General features: G+C 45.2%; 1 protein-coding gene across 5 annotated transcripts; it reads left to right on the top strand.

Annotated features, from left to right (window-relative positions):
- Window positions 1–297: 297 nt before the first annotated feature.
- Window positions 298–27860, top strand: LOC115074175 (polymeric immunoglobulin receptor-like). 5 transcript variants are annotated; one of them, XM_029573412.1, is made up of 12 exons: window positions 298–343; window positions 501–620; window positions 16060–16204; window positions 17016–17357; window positions 17628–17957; window positions 19132–19458; window positions 20880–21197; window positions 22465–22552; window positions 22941–23050; window positions 24506–24631; window positions 25068–25090; window positions 26332–27860. In XM_029573412.1, exons 3-12 carry the CDS (start codon window positions 16147–16149, stop codon window positions 26416–26418), a joined length of 1809 nt encoding a protein of 602 aa, XP_029429272.1. In that variant the 5' UTR covers window positions 298–343; window positions 501–620; window positions 16060–16146; the 3' UTR covers window positions 26419–27860. The 5 variants fall into 5 exon arrangements, with proteins under 5 accessions (XP_029429272.1, XP_029429270.1, XP_029429268.1 ...); XM_029573410.1 differs by having other exon boundaries at window positions 300–343; window positions 501–607; window positions 22462–22552; XM_029573408.1 differs by having other exon boundaries at window positions 300–343; window positions 22462–22552.

The raw sequence follows: 27860 nt of genomic DNA, 5'->3' as shown, positions 1-27860 counted from the left end.
CTTGGAATGAAATCCTGGACTCTGGTTTTGTTACAGTGATCATGGAGGCCGACCAAACCTACTCTGCTTAGTAATTTCACCAAAGTGCTAGAGAAGTGAAAGAAAGTAGAATCTGACAAGGAATCAAAAAGCAGAGAAGATAATTTCAGGAGCCTGTGAAGTGTTGAAGGAAGAGAACCCTGAAGCCAATGCAAACTGCAGAAGAGAGGCAGTGGAGGGAAATGGGGAGTGGTCCCCAGTCTTCTTTCCTTGTTGGGGAGTGCTGGAGAGGAGGAAGGGGGAGGATAAGGAGGAGGGCTGAACGTTCTTAAGGCTACCTTCATTCCTTGTCACCACCGTCCAGGTGTGGTTGCCTTTTCTTTAACCCTACCTTGTCCTGCAGGGGCAGAGCGTTGGGTAGCAGGAGTTGTGTTTCTTTCTCTGGGTGCTGAGCAGGCGGGACTACGGTGGGTTCAGGTAGGAGTGTTTCCAACACTTTCACTTTTTCATTTCGTTCACAGTTCGATATGTCAGTTGCAAGGAGAGAGACAGAGAGAAGAGCCTCAGGATCTTAGCTGGGAAAAGGATTCAAATAGCAGAAACAAAAGAACCAACCAGTCAGAACTCTGTGAGCCAATCTGGTAAAGTTTATTTAATACAATGTCTCATTAGTAACGTTGTCTCTGTCACTCATTGGGTGCTACAAAGGTCACTGTAATTTCTTTTTAAAGGGCTCTTAATTGTAATTTTTGGAAGAATAGGTTCTTCTGTTTTACATACTGTAGATACAGGACAAGGAAGGTATAGATTTTGCTAAAACCACAGGGACTTGTAACAGGCTTCACTGTTTGGTTTGAAGAGTTACTACAGATTTTTTAGTGTGATCTGGCTGTGACTTGGCTCTTGAAAGTTTGTACTTAATGTGGAGGTCAAGCTCTGAAACTGAATTCATAATCTGCCCAGAACAGAGAGTTATGCCTACACTGCAAGGGGTGCAGCCAACGAAGTGAATTAAGAGGTTCTGGGGGCAGGTTTGGAGGTGTCACGTGTTCAAAGGACCCCCAAGTAGCCTGATTCTTCCTTCAGTTGATGTTTTTGGTGCTAATTCTATGGCAACTTGGCACCTTCTTGCCGGCATGCAAACTCCCCGCAGTGCTCCAGTCACACCCTGGAATCGTGGCAAGGTCCCAAGCTAAATTTCTTTACCAGAATCTTGCCTCCAAACCAATAACTTAATATGTGTTTGTAGCCCAGACCCTCATTTCTACAAATTCTGATGCGAGTATTCATTCCAAAGCAAACTTTCAGAACTGGAAAAAAAAGAACTACACAGCAGCAAAATTAGATGAGATCTTAAACAAAGCAGTCCTGCCAAAGTATGGTTTGGGCTTGAATGAAAGTACAGGCACCTCAGTGGTATTGAAACGGGTCTACGTGTCCTGGTCGAGAGGTGATAAAAAATGCAGGAATTTGCTGATTTATTTGGGGCCGAGAATTTTGCTGTAGGAAGGGTGCGTTTCAGATTTTCTGCTTAATTTAGGATTCAGATTTGCACAGAATTTACACCAACTTTCACAGTAGGCTTAGGCACATAAATCTGCTGTGTAAATTATCCCCCCAAATCCGCCCACACCTCTTCCAGCTGTTTTCTCTGAAAATGTCTGCATACAGTTGAAATTTGCAAAGTACAAGCAATAGTGCAAACCCTGCCCCATCTCCACTCCCCCGGCAGGGATGTGCAGCTCAAACTCTTTCTTTTCAGTTCATTTTTCATTTTGGCAGTGGAGGGGCTTCAATATTTATTTTGCTTTATTTTAACATTTATTTCAGTTTTAAATAAACCCCAAAACAAAACTAAATGAAATTGGGTCTCCCTGGGCCCCTCTGCCCTCCTCAGGTTTTCGTATGCACCATGCATTTGTTTCAGGTACAACGAATTGAAACAAAAATGGGCCATTTTGATTTGGATTTAAAGGCGTGCACATCCCTACCCGTGCATGAATGACTTATAGACATATGAGGTGGGCAATATTGTCAAAGGACACTTCTGCACATAAAACCACAGAAGTCCCTTTGAAAATGACTCCATAAATTGCAGCATGACGACTCCTTTATATAATATGAGGCGAGAGAATGATACAGAGTAAGAATGCTAAGGATCCTTCCTCAGCAGATGCATCTGTTGTGTCCATCAGTTCCCGATGCCCTCTCTCCACCCTCCTTACCTCTTTGGCGCCTCCCTCTTCGCCCGTGGGAAGATTGGCTGCCGCAGCGTCCTTCTGCCGAAGTCCTCTGGCGTCCCCGGACTGGCTAGATGCTGCAACCCGCCATGTTTCCTGGAGGCCTAGGGGCGCGCGCGCAGCGCGGCCCCGACAGAAATACCGGTGATGGCGCGAACCTCAGGGGTGTCCCCCTGAGATGATGTCACCCGCGACGGATATATAAGGTCTTAGAATTTGCTAACAGTTTGAGTTAGCAAGGTTTACTCTACCTAAGCTACTCTGCCTCCTCAGACTTACCAGGGGTACCCGCTCCTCGGGGGCCTCGCTCTCTCCTTTGTTTTTCAGGTGACAGTCTGGAACCGGTACTCGCTCCTCGAGGGCCCACGTTCCCAGACTTGCTCCGTATTCTCTTCTGCCTGGAAGTCATCACTGCCAACTACATCAGTGAGTTACCATCGCTCTCTCAGAGCTTTCCCTGGAACCAGGTACTCGCTCCTCGAGGGCCCTCGTTCCCAGACTTGCTCCGTATTCTCTTCTGCCTGGAAGTCATCGCTGCCAACTACACCAGTGAGTTACCATCACTCTCTCAGAGCTTTCCCTGGAACCAGGTACTCGCTCCTCGAGGGCCCTCGATCCCAGACTTGCTCCGTATTCTCTTCTGCCTGGAAGTCATCACTGCCAACTACACCAGTGAGTTACCATCACTCTCTCAGAGCTTTCCCTGGAACCAGGCACTCGCTCCTCGAGGGCCTATTCATTCCAGCTCCTGGGCTTCTATGAGACATTGTGTGAGTGTTACCATCTGGTTCAGTACATGAACTCTGCATACCCTGCCTCCTCACTATATTTCAGTTTCTCTAAAGCTCATCCTCCAGGGATCGCTGTTCCAGTATCTGAGGGACTACAGCCCAGCCGGGCACTCCAGCTCACTACTGCCACCTCTGGTGGTTCAGTATAGTGTCTAATAAAAGAACTAGTGTGTGTCTATCTCCTAACTCTGAGCCTGACCGGTGGTCCCTCTTGGGATTTTCCCCCAGGGGCGTGGTCGTCTGCCACCAGTCCAAGGATCCACCCACAACTCTCCTAAATAACTATAGATTCCTAACTCCCTAGCAGACTGCTAACTCCAATAACAACAGCATGTTCACGCATTTCTCAGCCTCATAAAAACAAGTGTCCTAAAATGCTGCTGCTCAGCCCTGCTAGAAATAAAAAAAAGCCAACAGAGGGGATTTACTGGTTAAAATCACCACATCATAGTAACACAAAAGGTGATGTCAGATAAAGACCAGCAGGCCCATCAAATCTGCCCCTGCTGCCAAGGATCTCGCTCCTTATTCAGTCAGCATTCGTTCTCTTCCTCTCAGGTTCTCTCCCTCCTGCTTAAATAAACATACACGTTCCCATATTTAATTCAACACCCAGACTCTCTTCTCTCTCAAGCTTTGTAGTAAACTGAACAGCTATCAAAACTAGCAAGGCTATTGTCTTAACATCCAGCTTATGTCCCCATGGTACTGCTGGGCAGTTCCTGGCCACCAACCTGCCAGCATAGATCCATTGGTTTCTGGGGAGGTTTCACCTGCTACCCCCTGGTCTGCAGTGTCACTCACTCGTGCTTCTTTTCTCCCCCTGCCTCTGAAGGGGGATGGGGGGGATGTTTGCAATATTGCAGCTTGCTCTCTGTGTGCCATCATGGTGTCGGTGTCACCACCTCTGCCAATGGCCTCTCTCTTGGTAAAGAAGGATTTTCTCATCTTTCTTCTGAGGCCTTCTCCCTGAAACTTCAGATCATGACCCCTTGCCCTTGAAGTTTCTGGGAGGAGGCTGCCAGATTACGGAAACAAACTTTGGTTTAGTTTGGTTTGGTTTTGAAAACGATAAGAAACAAGAAAGGAAATTTCCTTTGAAAGGGACGCGCATCCCTACAAACCTTCCATTAATGCCTTGGGAGAGACGGTGAAGCTTTCAGGAAGTGACATCATGAGACCGCACCTTCCTGTGCTCTAATGATGTCACAGCTCTGGAAGAGCTTGTAGCCTCTCTTATGTCACAAGACGTGGTATGCCTGAGATCCAATCCATCTAATAACGCATCTTATGGAAAGCTGAGCTACAGAGCTGCCTCCTGTGGCCGGCTCTAGACCTTGCTGAAAGTCATAGAGACCCTCACAGGAGGGACTAGCAGCCGAATCTCAAAAAGAGCAATCCTTCCTGTACTGTAGTGTGATTCCTGTAGCACCACCAAGCCTGAAACTCCACATCCATTTTACACCCCTCACTTTCCCCCCTCCCCTCCCCACTTCACTACCCTGACGTTAAGCCCTGGCTCTGTTGAGCAAGCAGGAAGCGATCTGAAGTCTATTTACTGTTATGATCGTCTATTGTTTTAATAATTCTCATCAATTTCAGAGTTGTCAGTTCTTCATGTAACAAGGAAGCATGGAGTGAGGCCCATGCCAAGGAAAATAAGACTGGAGAGCGGGACATTGTTATGACAAATTGATCCTTTTTGTTTACAATGAGAAATTCACAGCCACCTTTCAGCAGCCTTCTGCACCACAGGGTATTTTAGTCCCATGAAATCTCAATGGATCATAAATCATTTTTTTTTCTGTTTTGAGATTTCCAAAGAAGCAAAGCATTTTCTCTTTGTAGAGTAAACCTCTGGAAAAACCAGCTTTGGTTCAGGATTATTTTTTATAATGATTATTTATTTAATTCATATTCTGCCTATCTGCTCTTCAAAGTGGATTGCATGCAGGTACCTGAATGTAAATTGCCCTCTTCTCCCCCCAGCGTGTTACCTCTTCTTCTGCTGAAAGATTTCAAAGGAGCATGGGATAAACACTGAGGATCCCTAAAGGCTCGAGGATGGGAATGAGGAAAAGAGTGCATGGGGGTAACTTGCTGGTGGGGCGGTTACTGCCCTTAACCAATAAGCCTGACCCTTTGATACACCTCCAACATTGCTCTCCGCTTCAATGGCAGAGGAACTGGATTCAGACAGCGACCAATGAGGACCCTGACTTTTACTGTCTGGGGAACTGATAAGCATGGGGGTGACCTGCACAGATCAGCAGTCACTATCCTTAACAGAAGGCATGGGGTTAATACCCCTAACCAATAAGCCTTGATGCTTGTGATGCAACTGCAGCATGGCTCTCTGCTTGGGTGGAAAGAAGAGGAATTTGGATTCAGGGACATCCAACACGAGCCATGACTTTTTTACAGTTTGCAGTACTGATGTGCAGACATTAAGGAAAAAACATGGGACTGCTTCTATGACCAAGTCCATAAGCAAAGCAAGTCAAGCAGCACTGACCGATGCATGGGGTAACCTGCAGGGCGCGGCATGGGAAGCTTGCTGGGCAGACTGGATGGACCATTGCTCCTTTTCTGCCATCATTTCTATGTTTCTATAGGTTTCCTTTCTGAAACATTTAATGAAAGCAGAAAGATAATTCATCAAACAGTACCATTCATAATATAAAGGAAATCACCATCTAAAATAAATGTAAAATATCTTACAACATATATATATATATATGATAATTACCAATAAAATTACAATCAATATCATCTAAACAAATTAAAATATACTAACCATCACGATAGAAAACCCCAAAACACACACAGGCCAATGACATTAAGCCACACCTTCAAGCTATCATCATAAATCCTCAGTCACTGCCAAGAGCTTGAACAGAAAGCCAAGTTTTTATTGATCTTCTAGATAATTCTTTTCTAAATGAGTTCTAGAGAACAGGAGAAACTGCTGTGCTAGGCGTTTCCACTCATCTCATCTCCTTCAGCGCTGAAGCAAGGTCAAGCTTCACTGACTGATCTTAAGATTGGATGAGGCACACATCAGCATAGACCATTTCTAAATATCTTAAATGCTACCACAGTCAATGCCTTACAGGCCAATTTTAAATCAGGAAACAGGGAGCCAGAGAAGGTCTTTTAAAATAGCGCTAAGTCGCGTCCCACTCCAGCCAGAGCTTATTCGCACGGCTGCAGTCTGATTCCGTTGTAATTTAGGGATGGACTTAGATGCTAGGTCTGAAGTGCAATGAATTGTAGGAATGCAGGAGTGGTGGTGATCAAGCCACTGAAGACAGAAGCTTGCAGAAAAGGTCATAATAAGCAGGCAGATTTTGGCAAGAGCACTCTTTGTCATCAAAGGGACATGTGGTCCATATTTCATTTGTAATCAACAGAATAACCTGCAGTTTCCAAGGGAGGTGATGCACCAGCTAACATACTGGGTTCAGATTGGCATCTGGCGCCGAGAATCTGGGGGTGTAAACCTCATCCAGTTATACCCAGACTGCAGGTGTCTCGCGGGCTGTGAGGCGACCCAGGTTCTGGAAGGAGAACTTCTTTCCCATTGCATCCTGGCAGCTGTGGTCCATGAGCTCTGGAAGTCCTGGGGGTGAGAGGAATATTCCAAGCACATGGATTTTATACCTGCCAAGGATGTCTGTAAGGGGAAATCTGGTGCTTTGGAAATCTTTGCAGGTTTTTATGTGGAGCGATGGAAAATTGGATTTTTAAATTAGATAAACGTAGGCTTCTCCACCTCACATGCAAAGTCATATTCCAGGAGTTAGCGGTAATCAGCTTCCCACTCTCCCAAAAGGCATTTTGTGACCTAGAAATAGTCACAGACTGGTCAAGGATGCCTCTCGTTCTCAGAGGTGCCCAGTGCCAAAATCTATAGAAGGGGAAAATCCATGTCCTAGAACAGCCCTGGCTTGCTGAATTGAATTTAATCTAAAAGACTTAAAGGCGAATTTTAAAAGCCCCGTGCATGGCAAAGTAGGCAGATAAGGGCACGGGTTGGGCTGGTGCTCGCTGAGCAGATTTTATACCTGCAGACAGGGCAGGGTTTTTAAAAAGGGGCAGGGGGTGGGCAATGCCAGGGAAGACCAAGAGATATGCGTGCATAAATATATGCACAGGCGCGTGCCGGGATCTCCTGCCGTGTAACGTCACTACTGCAAGTAAGGAAATAACAAAATCTAGGCCGGCCAGTGGGGCTAACAGGGGAGAGTTTGGGGCCACGCATCCCTTATAAAGTTCACAGCGGAATTTGCGCGCGTCTATTTAAAACTCTGCGCACGTCGCGCGTGCAGGCTTTTTCTTACGCGCGTATGTTATAAAATGGATATGTCTCTGGTCGGGAGCCGGCAAATGTCGCACGTGTGCGCATGTGCGCCTGTTTCAAAGTCACTAAGATGCAGCTTTCTTCAGGAGGCAAAGAGTTCCCTGAATTCTGCAAAGCAGCAGCAGGAGGAGAGTCCTCGGGGCCGATGTAATGAGGTGCGCAGAGGCTGCACGGGTTTGTGCACACCCATACGCGCGTTTTCCTGTGCAAAGCCCATTACGCGTGTGCAATAAGGGTTTTGTGAGCGGGGAAAATAAGAGAGCACAAATTGGCTTTCTGACCGGCGTAGTTATCTGTGATTATCTATTCATGGGCAATGCAGGGAGATCGGGCTACTGTGAGTTTTTTTAATGTGGGTTTTTAGTGCCTGGGTCAGGGCAGGAGTTAAGTGACAGCATCGGTGGGGAGACCGTTTTTTTGATGCTTTTTGCAGTCAGCCAAGCGGTGGATGAAATGGATAGAGAGAAGGCTGCTTCTCAATGAGGCAGAATCTGCATTTTACGCTTTCACCGGTGGTCGGAGTCCCATCATGAAGAGGTTAGATATTGCTCTACCCACCTTCACATCAACTTGTGGACTACTATTTTATTCGTTTTTTTCAAAAAGAAAGGCTTTCACCCTGAGAATTAATTGCAGGTGTTCACATGCCAATGGGTAAGTATCTGCACAGATTTCTGTACAGATGTCTGCGCAATTTACTACATAGGGGCCATGAGCACGCATTACTGTTACTACTACTACTTAACATTTCTATAGTGCTATACGACATATGCAGCGCTGTACAAACATACAAAAAGATAGTCCCTGCTCAATAGAGCTTACAATCTAATAAGACAAACGTAGAGGAGAAGAGACTAAGGGTATTAAGCAAGACAACGGTTAAAAAGAAAAGAAAATTAGTTAACAAGACTAAAAGCAGAGAATCAGGCTTAAGATCTACAAGTGTCTTCAAAAAGGTGGTCTTTGGATGGGATTTAAACATGGCAAGAGAAGGAGCATGACGAACCAGTTCAGGAAGACTATTCCAAGCACGGAGTCGGAAAGTGGCGGGGCGGTAGAGGAGAAGGGCACAGAGCGGAGTGCACGAGGAGGGGAATAGAGAGAGATAAGCGAGGAGAGGCAGTGAGGTGCTGCAGAGTGAAGGCATTTGTAGGTGAGAGGAGCTTGAACTGTATGGGGGAGCCAATGCAGTGACTTCAGAAGAGGAGTTATGTGAGCGTAGCGACTTTGACGAAAGATAAGATGCGCAGCTGAATTTAGGACAGATTGCAGTGGAGAGAGATGGCTTGCCGGGAGACCTGGGAGGAGCAGGAGGAGATGAGAGAGTGGATAAGGGTCCTGGTAGTGTATTCGGAAAGGAAGGGATGGATTTTGGCAATGTTATAAAGAAAGAAGCACAAGTTTTAGCAGTGTTCTGGATATGCGTAGAGAAGGTGTATGCGGATTTCATGCACGTATCTAATTAGCATATGTGGCCTTTATTACATCCTACGCTGCCACTAGTTTTTGCTGCACTGTGCAGAAAAATCAGCTCAGATTTAATCGTGGGTCTTATTACAGCGGCCCCATAGTGACTGGGCCATTACTAGCCAGCGCCTCAGAGATGACTTGGCCCCTGAATACTTTTGCTAGCATTGGAACTGGAGGCGCCGTTGGCCATCTCACACTGCCTTAAAAAAACAGTCGTAAAGCAGTTCTGGCAGGGCGCACAGAGGGAAAAGACTAAGTGGAGGGCACAGCACAAAGCAACTCATGCTCCAAGTGTTGTGAAATGGAAGGAGCTCATAAAAGGAGGGAATAAAAGAGTGGAGCACTCTTATCAACAAGAGAGCACCAAGCAGCTCTCATTAAAGGGAGCTTGGCAGCCAGGAGCGTTCAAAGGGCAGCTGCTGACATGGTAAGCGCCAATGTACCCTGGAGGGCAATCTTCTATTGAGAAGGGCGTGTAAGCAGAACATGGACCAGGGCAGAGTCTCCTTTCTTCTACTGAGACCCCCCCAAAATACATTCGACATCATCATTAGCAACTTCCAGAAATAACCTGAGAGAGATGGCAGGTGCCCCCCTTGAAAGCTGGAAGCCTTGTGAGGGATGGACCCTCAAAGCACACACAGGGGTTCATCTCCATGGGACACGGCTGAATATTCCCCCTCCATAAACTGGCGAAATAAGAACACCCCCCCCCCCCCCACACACACACAGACGCTGTGGGTCAGATATCCCCATGGGTCTGACCATTTCCACAGCTCAGGAACGTAGCACATTACAGAGGCCATGTAATGTTCAGCCTCCTTAGCAGTACATCCCTCTGGTGAGAAGTCGAGCAGGAGGGGGGGAGCGTCCCGCTGCAGATCCCAGGAGCGCTGATGAATGCCAGTGCAGACCTGCAGGCTGCGCATTCCTGCCCAGTGACGCTGGCAGCCTTGGGGATTCACTGCACGTTCAGTCAAGGAAATAATACAGAGCAGGAACATGAGAGTCTGTGACGGGGCTTGTGCCACTGCACGTTTTCTCCATTAGTTCAAACTAAATAGCACTGAGCAGCAGCTCAGAGTAAATTCAGCAGCAATTTATGGCTCTGTGGCACAGGGAGTGGATAAAGCCCTGAGAGTTATTATAATGATGTTCACTGGAGTTCATTATCAGGCAGAAGGAGGGGAAGGTGGATTTGGTTTTATGTGCTGGAGACCTAGGGTCCATGCCCAGCTCAGACCTCAGGGGAGGGATGTACAGCTCCTGCAGGGAGGCCTAGGAGCCAGCCAGAGAGGAGTGCTAGGAAGTGTCTCTAGAGGGAGCTGCACTCTTCTCATGCGACCCTGGTATTACCTGGATTACCTGGGACCTAGCTATTGGATTCAGTAAGCACAGGTATTACCAGGTAATCCAGGTAATACCAGACAAAGGAATAGGAGCAAACAGAAAGTGCACGAGAGGCTGCTTACTAAAAATCTTCTGAGAATCAGAAAAATAGCAAATCTGAGGGCAGATAAGACCCTGAGGGCCCATCCAGCCTTTCCATTTTATATCCCCCTGGTGCAGTGCCATTCAGGCAGTTAAACTCTGCCTTTCCCTTCACCTCAGGCCTTCCTGAGTTCCCTCCCCTGGGAGGTCTTTCCATGCATCCACTTCCTGTTCCATGAAAAGGTCATTTCTGATGTTGCTCCTGAGTCAGCCTCATATCTCAGTCATACCTTTGTGTCTCTCCTCTCCTCTGCACCATTCTGGACCTCGGCCATTCTGTCTGTATCCTTTCGGAGATCACAGCCTCCAGAAGTGGACACGAAACTCCAGGTGAAGTCTCACCACTGACTGTACAGAGGTGTTACCTCCTCTCGGGACGGGACGGGGCGAGGTTGAAGATGCATTTCAGGGACCAACTCAGGAACTGGACACTCAGGCACAAACAGCAAATGCCACACAGGATTTATTGCTCCAAAGAAATAAAGCGTTCCTGAAAATAAAATTCTTCAGTATTCATGGTGCGGGGTGAATCAGTAAAGTTTATGAGCATCCAATGCAGCTTCCTGGCTTCATTTCTTCCAGGGACTGCTGTTAGGATTTGACTCTCCTACCAGCAGCTCCTCTGACTTATCTTACGTCCAGTGCCCTGGGGATACTGTCGCACCTCACAGCGCCTCACATTCTGCATGGACCTCTCCTTCTGTTGGAGATCCTGGTTCCAGTCTGATTCTTACACCACTAACTGCAGGCAAGACTCCTCTTTCCTGTCCACTGTAGCCACAGGATGGGTTCACGTGGGGCACGATCTCTTTGATCCTTCTCCCCTTGGCACATAGTGGGTTGCTGCTTTAGGATCCCAGAGAACCTCTGGAGATCCAGGGGTTTTCTCCTTGTTTTCTCCCTGAGAAACCTCGATTTCTCTTTCTCAGGGAGCAGAGGTCCTGCTACAACTTTTCACCTGAAAATTCCCACCACAGATCTCTGTAGAAAGGCACTAGGGGACGCGATATGCCCTCTGGGAGCAACTCCATTTCAAGGCTGAAACAAGGCGTTGCCTTAAGAATTGGTAGACGCCATTTCCAGCCCCCGAGCTAGGGACACGTATTTAGTGGAGAACCCTACATTTCTCTTGATGGCACCTTAAGATCCCTGCAGCCACCCCTCCAAGGTCTCTCCTTCCTGCTGCAACCCACTCCCATCCTGTATTATTCCCTTCCAGCCTTGTTAAGTTGCTCCTCATTCTGCCAACTCCCTGACATGGGAATGAGTAAGGCGGGAGGAGAAAGGAAACCGTGCCCCATGTGAACCCATGAACCACGTGAACCCGTGAACAGAAGAAAATAGGATAATGCATAAGCGTTGGCAAGTTAAATGTAAGACTTTGGTAAGACAGGCTAAGAGAGAATTTGAAAAGAAGTTGGCCATGGATCCAAAAACTCACAGTAAAAACGTTTTAAAATATATCTGAAGCAGAAAGCCTTTGAGGGAGTCAGTTGGACCGTTAGATGATTGAGGAGGTTAAAGGGGGCACTTAGAGAAGATAAGGCCATTGCGGAAAGATTAAATGATTTCTCTGCTTCGGTGTTTACTAAAGATGATGTTGGGGAGATACCCGTTCCGGAGAAGGTTTTCATGGGTAATGATTCAGATGGACTGAACCAAATCACGGTGAACCTAGAAGATGTGGTAGGCCTGATTGATAAACTGAAGAGTGGTAAATCACTTGGACCGGATGGTATACACCCCAGGGTTCTAAAGGAACTAAAAAATGAAATTTCAGACCTATTAGTAAAAATTTGTAACCTATCATTAAAATCATCCATTGTACCTGAAGACTGGAGGATAGCTAATGTAACCCCAATATTTAAAAAGGGCTCCATGGGCGATCCGGGAAACTACAGACCGGTTAGCCTGACTTCAGTGCCAGGAAAAATAGTGGAAAGTGTTCTAAACATCAAAATCACAGAACATAGAGAAAGACATGGTTTAATGGAACAAAGTCAGCATGGCTTTACCCAGGGCAAGTCTTGCCTCACAAATCTGCTTCACTTTTTTGAAGGAGTTAATAAACATGTGGATAAAGGTGAACCGGTAGATGTAGTATACTTGGATTTTCAGAAGGCGTTTGACAAAGTTCCTCATGAGAGGCTTCTAGGAAAAGTAAAAAGTCATGGGATAGGTGGCGATGTCCTTTCGTGGATTGCAAACTGGCTAAAAGACAGGAAACAGAGAGTAGGATTAAATGGACAATTTTCTCAGTGGAAGGGAGTGGGCAGTGGAGTGCCTCAGGGATCTGCATTGGGACCCCTTAGTTTTCAATATATTTATAAATGATCTGGAAAGAAATATGATGAGTGAGGTAATCAAATTTGCAGATGATACAAAATTGTTCAGAGTAGTTAAATCACAAGCAGATTGTGATAAATTGCAGGAACATAAGAACATAGGAACATAAGAAAATGCCATACTGAGTCAGACCAAGGGTCCATCAAGCCCAGCATCCTGTTTCCAACAGTGGCCAATCCAGGCCATAAGAACCTGGCAAGTACCCAAAAACTAAATCTATTCCATGTAACCATTGCTAATGGCAGTGGCTATTCTCTAAGTGAACTTAATAGCAGGTAATGGACTTCTCCTCCAAGAACTTATCCAATCCTTTTTTAAACACAGCTATACTAACTGCACTAACCACATCCTCTGGCAACAAATTCCAGAGTTTAATTGTGCGTTGAGTAAAAAAGAACTTTCTCCGATTAGTTTTAAATGTGCCCCATGCTAACTTCATGGAGTTCCCCCTAGTCTTTCTATTATCCGAAAGAGTAAATAACCGATTCACATCTACCCGTTCTAGACCTCTCATGATTTTAAACACCTCTATCATATCCCCCCTCAGCCGTCTCTTCTCCAAGCTGAAAAGTCCTAACCTCTTTAGTCTTTCCTCATAGGGGAGCTGTTCCATGCCCCTTATCATTTTAGTAGCCCTTCTCTGTACCTTCTCCATCGCAATTATATGTTTTTTGAGATGTGGCGACCAGAATTATACACAGTATTCAAGGTGCGGTCTCACCATTCCTGCAGTTTATCACAATCTGCTTGTGATTTAACTACTCTGAACAATTTTGTGTCATCTGCAAATTTGATTATCTCACTCGTCGTATTTCTTTCCAGATCATTTATAAATATATTGAAAAGTAAGGGTCCCAATACAGATCCCTGAGGCACTCCACTGTCCACTCCCTTCTACTGAGAAAATTGTCCATTTAATCCTACTCTCTGTTTCCTGTCTTTTAGCCAGTTTGCAATCCACGAAAGGACATCGCCACCTATCCCATGACTTTTTACTTTTCCTCGAAGCCTTGTGAGACCTTGTGAGACTGGAAAATTGGGCATCAAAATGGCAGATGAAATTTAATGTGGATAAGTGCAAGGTGATGCATATAGGGAAAAATAACCCATGCTATAGTTACACAATGTTAGGTTCCATATTAGGTGCTACCACCCAAGAAAGAGATCTAGGCGTCATAGTGGATAACACAATGAAATTGTCTGTTCAGTGTGCTGCAGCAGTCAAAAAAGCAAGCAGAATGTTGGGAATTATTAGAAAGGGAATGGTTAATAAAACAGAAAATGTCATAATGCCTCTGTATCGCTCCATGGTGAGACCACACCTTGAATACTGTGCACAATTCTGGTTGCCACATCTAAAAAAAGATATAGTTGCGATGGAGAAGGTACAGAGAAGGGCGACCAAAATGATAAAGGGAATGGAACAGCTCCCCTATGAGGAAAGACTAAAGAGGTTAGGACTTTTCAGCTTGGAGAAGAGACGGCTGAGGGGGGATATGATAGAGGTGTTTAAAATCATGAGAGGTCTAGAACACGTAGATGTGAATCGGTTATTTACTCTTTCGGATAATAGAAGGACTAGGGGGTACTCCATGAAGTTAGCATGGGGCACATTTAAAACTAATCGGAGAAAGTTCTTTTTCACTCAACGCACAATTAAACTCTGGAATTTGTTGCCAGAGGATGTGGTTAGTGCAGTTAATGTAGCTGTGTTTAAAAAAGGATTGGATAAGTTCTTGTAGGAGAAGTCCATTTCCTGCTATTAATTAAGTTCACTTAGAGAATAGCCACTGCCATTAGCAATGGTAACATGGAATAGACTTAGTTTTTGGGTACTTGCCAGGTTCTTGTGGCCTGGATTGGCCTCTGTTGGAAACAGGATGCTGGGCTTGATGGACCCTTGGTCTGACCCAGTATGGCTTGCTCTTATGTTCTTATGAAAGAAGCCTTTAGACAGAGGATGAAATGCCCCAAATTTCTCATTAGCAGTTTGGTGACAATTTCACCTCAAATATTTTGTTCCAGAAGGTGGATTTGTTCTGAAAAGCACAGGTGCAAAGTCATCATTGGACACTTCTTATACTGCTCCAATATAATCCAATGTATTCCCATGAACCCTTTCTTACATGTTTAATAAGGGAACATTTTAAAGTAATGCAAGCAGTTAATAATTGCCCAGAATTAAGAGGCCATTGAGCAAATGAAAGGAAAGTGATTCATGGACAAAAACACAGAACACAACAATGCGACTTCTGTTGGGAGGATAATGAGGAAATGAAATCTAACCTTTACTAGGGGAATTACCTTCTAGAAAAGGAAAATTGTTTGTTTTCCTCTTCTTGGCACTTGCTGTGTTCTGTGGCAATCTGAAACCCCAGGTACTTCCGAGGTCATAGAATAAATAAGAAGGCCAAAAGCAGGGCTCCAGCTGAGCAGGAGCGCCTTAGTGTTTGGGGATTTAACACCACCTCCCCTCCATCCTAGTTTCTTATTTCTCCTAAGTCTTCTCTCTGAAGCACCCAGAGGGCTGCACAGAATGTCCGACATCCTGCGGGTTCTTGACGTCTTCACCTGCCCTGAGGGTGAATTCCCTGCTTCTGTTGCACTATTTAGCATTGACAAATACAATTACCAGGAAGCCTTGTGCCAGAGCACAAATGGGGGCCTTTACTGGACTGGCTGCATGCGTGAGGTTGGGCACCATGGAAAGATCAAGGCAAGAGTAGGATGACTTGGAGACCACCAACAAATGTTTAGCAGAGTATAGGGGGGTCGTGCTGATGGGTCCGTAGAGGTCACTCCAATGACCCAGTGCTACAGCAAGGCAGTCGGGAGCACTCAGTCAGTGGAGATTGTTTGGATAAGAATTGAAACTCACAGCCCATATGATGGAGATTTCCTGAAACATTTTACTGGGCCAGGTCATCTACTTATAGGAATCCCCATGAACTGGGTGGCTGGAGGATAGGTGGTGTTCAGAATAATCAGGTCAGAGACAGGCCAAGAATGGAATTGATCCAATCACTGCAGTTCATTACTTGCTCGACTCAGAATCTGACTGTCCTCAGCCAATTCCAGCCTCCATATTCACCTCATCTGGATCCTTTTGATCTGGTTTATATGAGAGCATTTACCACTCCTCACTTACATTCAAGGGGTCTGCAGATTTGCACTCTCTCCAAATTCTTTGAATCTGGGAATGTTGTCAACAGATTTGTCATCTCTGTTTGTTTTGCAATGGAAATGCTTGCACTGATTTTTGGATACACATGACACGCAAATTCTGTACATAGGCTGAAGGTGTCGAAATTCCCTCTGTGCTTCTTTTCAATCAATCCCGAGAAGGAAAGATTGGTTTTTCAATGTTTCTGTTTTGCAGGTTGCAGGAGCCACAAGACAGAAGACAGAACCTATCTGTCATCATTGGTGTTTGCTCTGACCTTAATGTGACTCTTATTTTGCTAAGATGGTGTATCTCCAATTCTTCGGCATCATTTGTTTGTTCCCACTAATGCATGGAAGGGGTGAGTGAATAAACCAGTGAAAAAAGGTGATAGTTGTGGAAAAAAAGAACCAAAGATAAGTGGCTTGCATTGGTTTAATTTTTTGTTTTTTTATATATCACAACTTGCAAAGAATCCAGTTTCCTCCAGGACCAAATATGGCTACTGGAGATCTACCTTCCATGCAAGATATTAGGAATCCTTCTCATTTACAAACGTCAACTCTTTCAGCAAGACGTGTAGACAAGATTCAACAGTCAAGTCTCTTCCAGGGCCTCCTCATAGGCTGCCCACAGACTTATAGGATGATACCAGACTCATTCAAAGAAAGTGTTTTGTTTTGTTTTTAAAGTGCATTTATTTGTTTATTTATTTATTTATTTATTTATAATTGCTGTTATGCTACGTTCCTGATTTGTGTATGTAAAATTGTAAGCCGCCCAGAACAGATGTCTGGCAATTGGGTGGGTAAAAAATTGCTGCAAGTAAGTAAACAAATAAATAGAATTGTATCTCAAGTTATTAAAGTAGATTTACTAAAGTTTCCTGCAAAACAATTCTCAATAAGATCTGTTTGCGTTAAAGCCAATAGTTCTTAAATCCAGTCTTCCCGAACCCCACCTCCCAAACAGAGAAAGCACAGTATGCGAAATATTTAATGAATATTCCCCGTAGGAGAGGAGGGAAAGGGAGCTGAGAATCACCAAGTTAATCCTATCTGTGCTAGATTGGAAAACAAACATATTTTGATGATTTAAAGAAATCTTTATGCTAAAACACGTTTTTTAAATGCCCACCTTCTCTTTCTTGTTTGATTTGTGCTTGTGGCCAGATTCCAGTGACATAGCTGGACCAAAACAGGTGACCGGCTTTTATAATGGGGAGGTGACTATCAAGTGCTACTACTCGACCAAACCCAAGGCCAACAAGAATGCCAGGAAGTTCCTGTGCAAGGAAACGGCTCATCAAAAAAGATGCGACACCGTCATTTCTACCAATAAGTACATCAGTCAGAAGTTTGAGAAGAGAGCCTCAATGAAGGACTCTCCTGACGAAGGCTTCTTCACAGTACAACTGGGGAAGCTACAGCATGAAGACCAAGGCAGCTACAAGTGTGGAATTGGACTGAACAACATAGGCCTGTTTTCCACTGTATATCTAACAGTTACTGAAGGTAACCTGTGCTTGCTGAATCCAATAGCTAGGTCAAAGGTAATCTCCACTGGGAGGTTTTATGACTCTATTCCCTCACCCCTCACCTTCCACCATCAGCACCCAGCTCTCCAAAAACAATAGCATGGAAGCAACTGACTTCCATATTTTATTTTTACTGCTTTAAATATTGCTAATAACTCCTAGACTAGCCTGAACAGAACTGTCCCTATTACTTGATAAGATGTGCATTGGCCTACCACTCTTATTGAATGATGTCATCTTCCAACAGATTCTACTGTGCCTGAGGAAGCCGATCTCATCTTTGGGCAGCTGACATCTACTGTGCTAATACCCTGCATATTTGACAGAGAGTCTGCATCTTCAAGGAAGTACCTTTGCAAAATTGGTCCAAGCAACTGCTCTACAGTAATAGACAGCTACGGGAATGTCGGTGAAGCTTACAAGGGAAGGATTATGCTCCATAATGATCAAACCCCAGCAGCCTTCAGCATCAGGCTGATTCACCTGAGGAAAGAAGATGCTGGATTCTACGCATGTGGGGTTGGCACCTATGGAGCACCTGGAGAATCCAAAGAGATTGACCTGCGGGTTTCAGAAGGTAAGAGTAGGAAACAGGGAACTAGTTATTCAGCCAGAGGCTTGGAAACCCTCTTGCTCCATCTCAATGTTTTCAATAGATAATGCCCAGTAAGGACATGGAATTAATCTTTGCTAATTAGTACATGAGATCATGACAGGGCACATACTGCAGTACTGAACCACATGAAGGAAAATGATACTCATCCTACACTTATTTCACTCGCACTTTTATTTGTGATATGTAAGGAACAGATCTCTGTCTCTTTGATTTTTGTCTGCTCTTTTACCTTTCATGCATGTTCTTATTGTAACCCACTGCGAATGATGGAGCAAGCGGGATATACAAATTTTAAATAAATAAATACATATTCCATAGCATCAAAAATGCCATGCAGTCAGTGTGTATGTTCCATTCCATCAACATACATACACTGCTGACAGTACCAAGAAACTTGTACAATACCAGCAGTGTCCATGCTATGTGCATAGAGGGCTAGTGTGAGAAATGGACAGGGTAGATTGGCTGCATCTGCCAGTGCTGTCAGAATTGGAGGTCTGCTATTTAGCCTCATGATGGTCCTAGAATCTGCATAAATGGATTTTCAGTTGCCAGGAAGTACCCACAAACTTCCCAAGGCACATATTTGACACATTTGGAGGGTGCTTAGAAAATATGTATGTGTAAGTCATTTAAAAAAAATGCAAGCACCTAGGATGCATGCTGCTGATGCTCACACTTTATATCATTGGTCAACACCATATAAATGCATGCGTACTTTATCTGAATAGACTAATCGCCAAAATAATGTATGCAGCTAACTACTGCTTGAATATCCACTGGGTCTGGGTGAGCTGAAGTGTGCATATGTACTTTACAGATTAGGCATCCTACTGAGGATTTCGCCATTCTGTCCATAGGGACATATGTGCTCCATACTGTGCAATTTGTCAGTCAGCTGACCAAGCTATAAATATTTACTGTACATACCAGACTGTTCACAAGCTTTCTGTATAATGGACATTGGCCTTCACACTCTTGTCTTGACCTGCGGTCAGCAGTATTTCCTTTCGGGTGTCTATCCTGGATAGTGTGAGTTTTGTTGTTGTCTTTCTTATTCTGGGATCTGAAACCTCTCTCCAGACCGTGCGCCAATACTTTTGAGAGCATGATGCACTGTTTTTACTCCCCTCAGAGGTGGATGTCCCCAATAGACAGAAAGTCCTGACAGCAGCAGTGGGAGGCTCCATCGTGGCAGAGTGCCACTATAAACGCAACGTGACCTACCAGCAGAAGTACTGGTGTAAGTGGAGGGAGCACGGCTGCACTCAGTTGATGACCATGGACGGATTTGTAAAGGATGACTATGAAGGGAGGATCATGATGTACGACAACCCAGAGAATGGAACTTTTACTGTCCTCATGAACCAGCTGAAAGCAGAGGATGAGGGTTGGTACTGGTGTGTCACCAGTGATGAGAACGTGGACCACACCTCCACCGTCCAAGTGAAAATTAAGGAAGGTAGGTTTTCACCAGTGCCGAAGCCCTCCCCAGCAGGAGAGTGGGGTGGAGGAGCAGCCGAGTGCTCAGAACGGCAGCTAGGATTCAAATCCCTCCGCCACGCCTTGTGACCTTGGGCAGGTCACTTTACAAACTTACAGTGAATTTCCAAAGGTGTTATGCATACAAATGCAACATACTATCGTAGCAATTTTCAAAAGCCATTTACCCATGTTAAGTTCACTAAAACCTATTGACAATTCAATGGCAGATATTGTAGCAATTTTGAAAAGCCCTCTTACATGGGAAAAGTGCATTTACACGTGTAAAACCCAGTTTTAAGCATGTAAATGCTTTTGAAAATCAGGACCTTAGATTGTGAGCCCTCAGGGGACAGGGAAGTGTCTGAAAGGTGGAATACAAAACAAATGTAACCTCAAAGTATTTATTTTATTTTCATTTAGATTCCGCCCTTCAGGCACTTCAGAACGGATTTCATTCAGGCACTGCAGGAATTCCCCTCTCCCCAGCGCGCTCACAATAAGAATTGACCATCCACACACATCTCTGCTTCCAAAGGAGCTGGTTTATTATCAGCAAAACTTTCTTTTTAAATCTCTGTTTGTCAATTTATCCTAATTAAAAAAAGATTCTGAGTGACGTAATGTCACAAAAAGTCCCCTGCCGTCTCCTGAAAAATAAGCCCGATTCTTTGGCTGCGCACATATCAGTGTCTTGGACTCTTTGCAGGCCCACGCACATCTCTCCACAATGGATAGGATGCTGTTTTTTATTTATAATAGTCTACATTTTGATTCCTTGTATTTTTATGAATCAGTTAAGTTTTGATTAATTTATTACGTTGGGGTTATAAAAATTGCTTAGAGAAACAGTTGCCATTTTCCTCAGCCAACCCAGAGAAAGCAGGAGGCACAACACCCTTAAAAATAATATTTAAATAAAATCTGCCCATTTGATAGGAATTTTGCCTCAGGAATAAGTGTACTTCCCTCTTATTATGGTTCATCACCTTGAGGATCTTCTATTTCCTGTTAAGAAGGGTGGAATGGTATGGGGGTTTAATTCCCAGCCCAGGTTTTCTGCTCACTGGGTCGGCTGGGGCTGGGAATGGTTCAAAGGCAGTGTTACAGCCCCTGGGGGAGGAAAACAGCAAGTCAACAGGCAATGGTGACACCTGGTGGCTGATTCAGGACCTGCGATTGCAGGGTTCTGGAAGGAAAGCACACCAGGCCCTCACTGCCACGAATGGAATCCCCAGATCCGAGAGATCACAGCCCCATATTCCAACTGAGCTAGAAGCCCCATGGAGAAGGAGGAAAGGAGAAAGCTGTGGTTTTGGAAAACTGAGCATGTTGTATTGTGTCTAGCAAAATATGCAAGTCTGGTCAATCACATGCAATCTTCTCTCCTCCAAAAAACAGGGCAACCTGGCTTAAATGGTTCAAAAACTGTGATTGTGCCTGCCGGCAATTCGGTAAACATACCATGCTACTACCCCTGCAAGTACAACTCTTATCAGAAATACTGGTGTAAGTGGGAGGCTTCTGATTGCAAACCCATGGCCTCATCCGGAGAAGAGCAAGATGGCCTCTCTGTCAGCTGTGACAAGGAGAAGAGAGTTCTTACCCTTTCAATCAACCAAATCACCCCTGAGGATGAAGGGTGGTACTGGTGTGGCGTTAAGCAGGCCGATCACTATGGAGAAACGCTGGCAGTGCAGGTGAAGATAGGCCATGAAGGTAGGCCATGATGTTTGTGTCAGCACAGTACACAGAGTATCTAACACAGGAGGGGGAGGTGCTAAACTCAACATATATTACCCTCCCTGGACACAGTGAAGGCGTTTGCTCAATATTAGGGGTGCAGAGCTGGCATGTTTGATACCAAATACAGCTCACATTCAAGTAGCAATGGAGTTGAGTAATGTTGTTGGCGGTGTATAAACTTAACAGCTAGTTCAGGAATTTCTTGCCAGATTACGAACAACGTATTGTACTGTTAATGTGCAAGACAGGTACCGCATAGCGTGAGATTTCACACATGCACTCACACCCTGCCCTAAAGTGAGCTGCTGGTGTACTTTAGGAATTGAGTCTCATCTCAAACCTTAGCCCTTCTGGAAGGCCAATGAATTCTAAGATGCTGCTGGTTCAGAGATGAAGGAACTGGACTGACACCATCAGTAGACACGGATGACTTCTGATCACCATCCACCCGCCTTGGATTTAGGTAGGCGGCTCAGATGCAGTATTAGAAGGTGCAGATTTAGACCATAGCTTCTCAACGTATTTTACGTCTGAGATCACAGGGCGATCATCGGTGTCAGAATCAGAGTTCCACAGGAAGCAGCTGTGTCAGTCAGGACCCTAGGATATGTCTCTTACTCTCCATGAGACCTCAAGTCCCAGAGGATCTTTAGGCTCCAGGCGGAGATGCATCAGAGCAGGATATCAGCTTGTCTCATCCCTCAAGGGAAGTTATTTACAGAAGCATCTGAGTGAGCACTGAACTTTGTTTGGCTGTGTAACTCATGGATTTGATGAGCATGTTGAATGCAGGCTTTGATGACCGTCCGGACTAGCTGGATTATTTTATTTGTTGCTTATGTTTAGGAATAGATGATGATTTTAGGGTCTGAGGGTAGGGATCAATGATATGGTTTAATGGGGATTAAACAATATGGTATTATTGGATGGTATGGGGAGTTGTGTAGGAAGCGGGACATGAAGAAGGTTGGGTAGGATCATGAGGCTTGTATTAGTTACGTTTTAAATCTGGAGCTGTAGCCACCTCAGGACTGTTTGAATTAAGGCAACATGTCAAGTTCAATAAAGAAATAGAAGCTGAGGGATGAGCTGATGACATGGACAGCTCTGTTGTTGAAATATTGTCCTTCCAATTGGACTCTTCTGTCCAAGTTTAGGAATATCCATGATTCCATGCCCAGTCAGGCAGGCACTTCCACCTGGAGGGACACTGACCTGGCTTTTCTGTTCCCTCCAGCAGTGCCACAGGATGGGATGCAGCCAGAAGGCATCCCTCGTAACAGAGCAGCAAACTTAAATAACCAAGAACAGGAACCTCCTACATCAAGGTCAGTGTCTAAAGCATCGGTTTCACTGTACTGTGGAATATCCTTAACCTGCACTGCCTGATGAACGATTCACCCATGTGGACAGGGGCCCCAGGCAATGGGCAGAGGTTGCCTTTTGTGTGATAGCTCCAGGCTCAGTCCCACTTCACTTCATTCCACTTATGGTTCTGCAGTTGTTGCTTTGCCAAGAACAACTTGAACTACAATTCCATAGATGCAAAGGGGGAAAACAATACAGATTCCCCCTGCCCCTATGAATATGGAGCTGGTGGGTGACCCTGTCCATGAGGGGCACATTTTTATATGTCCCATTATCTTTGCATTCTTCTTTCCCACCCCATGTTGGTTTATTGTGCTAATAATGTTGTGTGTCCCTCACTCTTTCCAGCCATGCAACCACCCAATCCCAGCAGGTGGTTTCAATTGTATTGCCGATCTGTGCCATAATCCTTTTGGCAGGAGCAGTTTTCCTCTTCATTAAGTGGAGAAAAAATTCAGGTAAGTGCAGATACCCCGGAACCCAAACATGAGAGTGTTATGGTTAAGCGGTGTTTGGGTGGATCCTTGGGTACTGTGGTAGATGACCACACCCACGGGGAGGAGCCACAGTACTAGGCTAGACTCAGAACAAATACAGTTAGTTTTTTATTATACAGCTTGAGATCTCCACCAGAGGTGGCAGTAGTGAGGCAGTCTGGTAGTTGCAGTCTCAGGGATCTCGGCAGAGGGAGCCCTTCTCACCCCGTTGGTAATGGGAGGTTCCACAGCAGGTTTCCCAGCAAGGAAGTACTGTGGATGAGACAGACTGAGAGAGTACTCACTAGGTGTTTGCTGTAAGTATGCGATTCCACCAGGATGGAGAAGAAATGCAGGCACCGAGGCAGGGAGAGCAGGCCCTCGAGGAGCGAATACTTGTTCCCTGTAAGGCACCTGAAATAAAGCAGAGGGCCCCCGAGGAGCGGGTACCCAGGTTAGCATTTACCCCGAAGGGCAGAGAGAGAGAGCTTCCAGCGGCAGCACGGAAGCGGCAGAGTAGCGTAGACAGGAACGGATTTGAGTCCTTGCTAACTCAACGAGCTAGCAAACTAGAATAGGTTATATACCCGGATGGCGTGACGTCAGCAAGGGGAAACGCCCCCGAGGTTCGCACCAAGGTTGTAATAAAGACGTGGGTAGCACGCGCACACGCACCCTAGTAGGAACCTGGGAGGAGCATGGCGGGAGGCTGCACCACAGCCGTTCCGGGGACGCCGGAGAGGTCGGCTTGTAGGCGCTGTGGTAGCCATCTTTCCTAGGTAAGCGGGAGGAGCCGTGAACGAGGTGAGGCAAACGGGGCGAAGCCGTCTAGCACAGACGGACGTAACAGAGAGATGTATAACGAAGTATCCTGTGCCTGACGTTCAGTCTCTAGGCTGGAGCCGCTGCTTTAGAATAGTCGCATGCGGCAGGTTCTTATCCCGCCAGAGCCCGTCAGCGGTCACAGATCCTGGAAGGAAACAGCAAGACGCTGGACGGACAAAGATTCTTCCCCACAGCCACAGGGAGGGTTGTTTTCAAAAGGAAAACAGTGCTTTACCTGGGGAAATGACTGGTTATAAAAGCACGTATCGTCCATCTGCACATCATTTTACCCGCAGCTGGGTACAGAGATGGGGAGGGCTTTGCCCGTCGCACACTTTTGCATTTTCAAATGCATGAGTGTAAGTTTTTGCAGGCGTAAATATGTGCAGTAAATTGTTACAACTTACTCATGTATTTCATTTACAATATGTGCTGGCTGTTGCAAAATCACCCCAAAAAGAGAAAATCCCTCTAGTAGAACTGGGGAGTGAGGCTTCAAGAATCAAAAATGCTATTAAAACTATCATTCTAATCGTTTTTTAAACATCATAAAACGTTAAGACCAGCACCACAAGATGAAAGTGCATTTTATGTCGTAATTCTTTTTTGCAGATTTGGTTTCTGTTGGGAGTTACCGAACTAACATCAGCCTGGCAGATCTGGACAATTCGCAGCATGCGGGGAAGGACAACACTGCCGTTGACCATGCCCAGGAAACCGACATGGATTCCAGCAAAGGTTCGGCCACCAGGGACTCAAAAAACTAAAAAAAGACAAGTTTCATAGCTAAGAGAGAATGAAAGGAATAGAAAGACTGAAGCATAGGAAGTAGACTGACCCTCCCACTTCAGTTACAAAACCAGCACCCTAGAAATAAAATGCCAAGCTTACATAAAGTTTGGAAGCTTTGCATAATCCGGGCTGGAAGAAATAAAGAGAAAACGTGGGCAGATAAACCAAGGAAAGAAGCAAAGAGATACAAATGAGACAGTTCTGAGAATTAATTATTTAGTGGAGAAGAGTAAGCAAGTTTTCAGTGCTGAGATGAGCTGGGGAATACGAGTCCCAGCCATGAGGACAGCATAGACAGGATGTAACAATTCTCCTTCAATCTATGCAGGATGGAGATTAGACTTCTGTGCACTAATGCTTGTGTCTCTCTCTGCCATTCCAGACTTTTCCAGGAGCTCCAAAAAGGTAAGGTATATAATCTGGTCTAGGTGCGCATTGAAGTATTGTGGTTGCAGTGTTAGGCCACTCAGATATGCAGAGAAGTTGTAGTGAGTCCTTTGTACTGGGCTAACTCAGTGCATTCTGACTAGGCTAAGGTTTATCAGGCCAAATACCTCCTTTAGTTACCTGGCAGTTTGAAAGGCAGGGAGAGAGAGAGTACAGAGCAAGCAGGACTCGGTGCCCGTCATCCTAATCACTTTTAAAACAGGAGTAAAATGGGAAGAGTTTGCTAATATTCTGTATGTGTGAGCCTGGCGCAGGGATTACCTATTCTCGTCCCTGAGGGACACCAGCAGGCCTGCGTTTCACATTCTCCATAAAGAAGAGTCATCAAATGGTTCGGTATGTGCTTGGTCCAAGAACCTGAATAATTTGCATATTTTATTTTCCTTATTCTGTAAAGCAGACCTGCTGATGGCCCTTGGGGGTTAGCGATGAGCATCCCTGACCCAGCAGCTGTGTAGCAGTAACTAGTTTTCCTTATACAGGAGTGTCCAGCACAGAAGTGTCCCAAAGTCTGGCCCCTTCTATGTGAACGCCGCAGAGATTCACAGAATTTATGGCAAAATTGGAATCCATCTCCTGGGGGAGTTATGGATTACACTCAAAGCAGAATCAAAATGGCTTTAGTTTTCATAGGTGAAGTCAACCCTTGTCCTTGGAATGGGAAAGGTCCCAAGGGATGAGGAGCAAAGATCCTTCTGTTATCTGAATTCGTTTACTCCTCCACATTATTTAAAGTGGATTATGTTCAGGTACTGCGGATATTTTCCTATCCTCAGAGGGCTCGCAATCTAAGGGGGTCATTTTTCCCATAGACACAAAATGGGAGAAACCCTCCTAAATTCAACCCTAACTTTGTAGCTGAAGCGAATTACCGAAGGTCACGAGGAGCAGCAGTGGGATTAGCCCGCTGCACTAACCATTATGTGTTTTGGGGATACAGGATAATGCAAGGAAGCACATTCTGTGGAGTCTATTCCTGAGCCTAACAGCAGGATGAGAGGGCTAAAACGGCAGTTCTGAAGGCAGCTCCCACCCTCTACCTTAGCTGTGATGGATTATTAAAAGCAATGTTTGCCTTGGTTCTGTGTGGGGCCGCGGAGTGCTTGGTAGATTAGTACGGTGCCTGGGACATGGAACGTCTCCTGAAACTGAAGCACTGCATGTGAGGACAGCAAACTCTCTTCCATTCTTGCCCTCAGGGTTCAAAGGAAGATCTTGCCTACAGCACCTTTCTGATTCACTCTGACGGGAGTCCCCAGGAGGCCTCTGACTGCATAAGAAACTAGCCATGTCCAGAAGTCCAGGGCAAGTCTGGCAAATTACGTCCATCGCAGCAGCCCTCACAAGCAAGTCAGACCAGGAGCAGCTGCTCTCCATCCAATCAGCTTCTTCACTGTGATTTTTGCATATGTTGTGTGGTTTTATAATCACCTGGATTATTAATTGATTGGCAGAGATGATTTGGTACTTTGTAAACAGGACATAGACTGTCTTGTACCTAGAAATCTATATGTTTTTAATATAGGTGATGATTCTATACTTTACTTCACCCTTCTTTCTGCAACACTGTCCTAGTATAAGCAGGGAATTCCCCACAGGAGGATGGGGAGAGGGTTTTAATAGTGAAAGCATTGGATTATGATTCAGGAGGTCCTGGGAACTTTCTCTCTCATAAACCGCTCACCCCATCCCCCTGCTCTCTCAGGCCAATGCAATATCGGCGCGTGGAAAATGGGCGCTTAGGGATCTCCTAACGCGCACCGATCCACCTCTCCGGGAAGCCCCCTGTGCTGCCGCAGTAAGAAGGAGGCACTAGGGGAAGTTGTGTGCCCCTAGCACATCCTCAGCATTGGGCGCCCAGGTGAAGTGGCTGCCAGTGTGGGTTAGGAGAACGGATGCTCCATTTTATGACCATCTCTTTTCCTAACCTGTGCACAACCACTGGTGACTTTTTAAAAAAAAATGTTTTTCTTACTCCCTTTTTCCTCCAAATTGATAACGTTCCCAATATTCAGTCAGAGGACCAGAAAAAAGAAACCCAAAGGCGGTATTTTCTGCTTTTCTGTTAACTTTAGGGGATCCTCAAGAATTAGTGCCTGCTCCAGGGCAGGCGTTTATTTTCACGAGAAAAATGTGTGCATCGGGTGCACTTTTTTTTTTTTTTTGCATTGGGTGTAATAGCTAATAGCCTCATCAACATTAATTTACATGTGATGAGCACTCTTAGCTATGCACTGGTAAGGACGTGTGTTTTGGATGCACTAATCCCCTTATTGCATGTTAAGCAGTGCACTCAGCCCAGGCACTATATTGCATCAGCCTGTCTGTATGCAACTAATCTCTCTGTCTTCTCAGTTCTAATCCTCCTGCTGGGAGTCACTTTATCTCCAAGCCTTAATCTGCATTTCCCAGTCAACAAATTCATTTTTTAATACACTGCATTATCCCCAAAATTTTACTCTGCGTTTAAAAAGAGCACCTAAAGATTAATAATAGTAATCTTATTGAAAGAAAAAAAATCCAAAAATCTTCAAGATGCAAATTGTGAAACATAGATTTTTGCTTCATTGCAGATGATTTTCATTAACCCCTGGGGTGCTGGGGACAATGCTGATTTCTCTGTGAACCTCCAGCTCTGAGCAGCAATGTCTATGAAATCAGATTCAGTGAGCTGATTAATTACTGATTTTTTTGTGGAACCAATAAAGAGGTTTGATTTTCAGCAGCA

This window comes from Rhinatrema bivittatum, chromosome 12 (assembly GCF_901001135.1).
Source record: "Rhinatrema bivittatum chromosome 12, aRhiBiv1.1, whole genome shotgun sequence".
Taxonomy (NCBI): domain Eukaryota; kingdom Metazoa; phylum Chordata; class Amphibia; order Gymnophiona; family Rhinatrematidae; genus Rhinatrema; species Rhinatrema bivittatum.
This window is presented reverse-complemented; position numbering and strand designations above follow the sequence as displayed.

What these genes read in the sequence shown, in the direction of transcription:
- LOC115074175 (XM_029573410.1), top strand. Translation starts at nt 16,147, where the DNA reads ATGGTGTATCTCCAATTCTTCGGCATCATTTGTTTGTTCCCACTAATG. An exon ending in CCAAGTGAAAATTAAGGAAG is followed by an intron (nt 19,459 to 20,879) that starts GTAGGTTTTCAC and finishes TCCAAAAAACAG; the next exon opens with GGCAACCTGGCTTAAATGGT. An exon ending in CGACATGGATTCCAGCAAAG is followed by an intron (nt 24,632 to 25,067) that starts GTTCGGCCACCA and finishes CTGCCATTCCAG; the next exon opens with ACTTTTCCAGGAGCTCCAAA.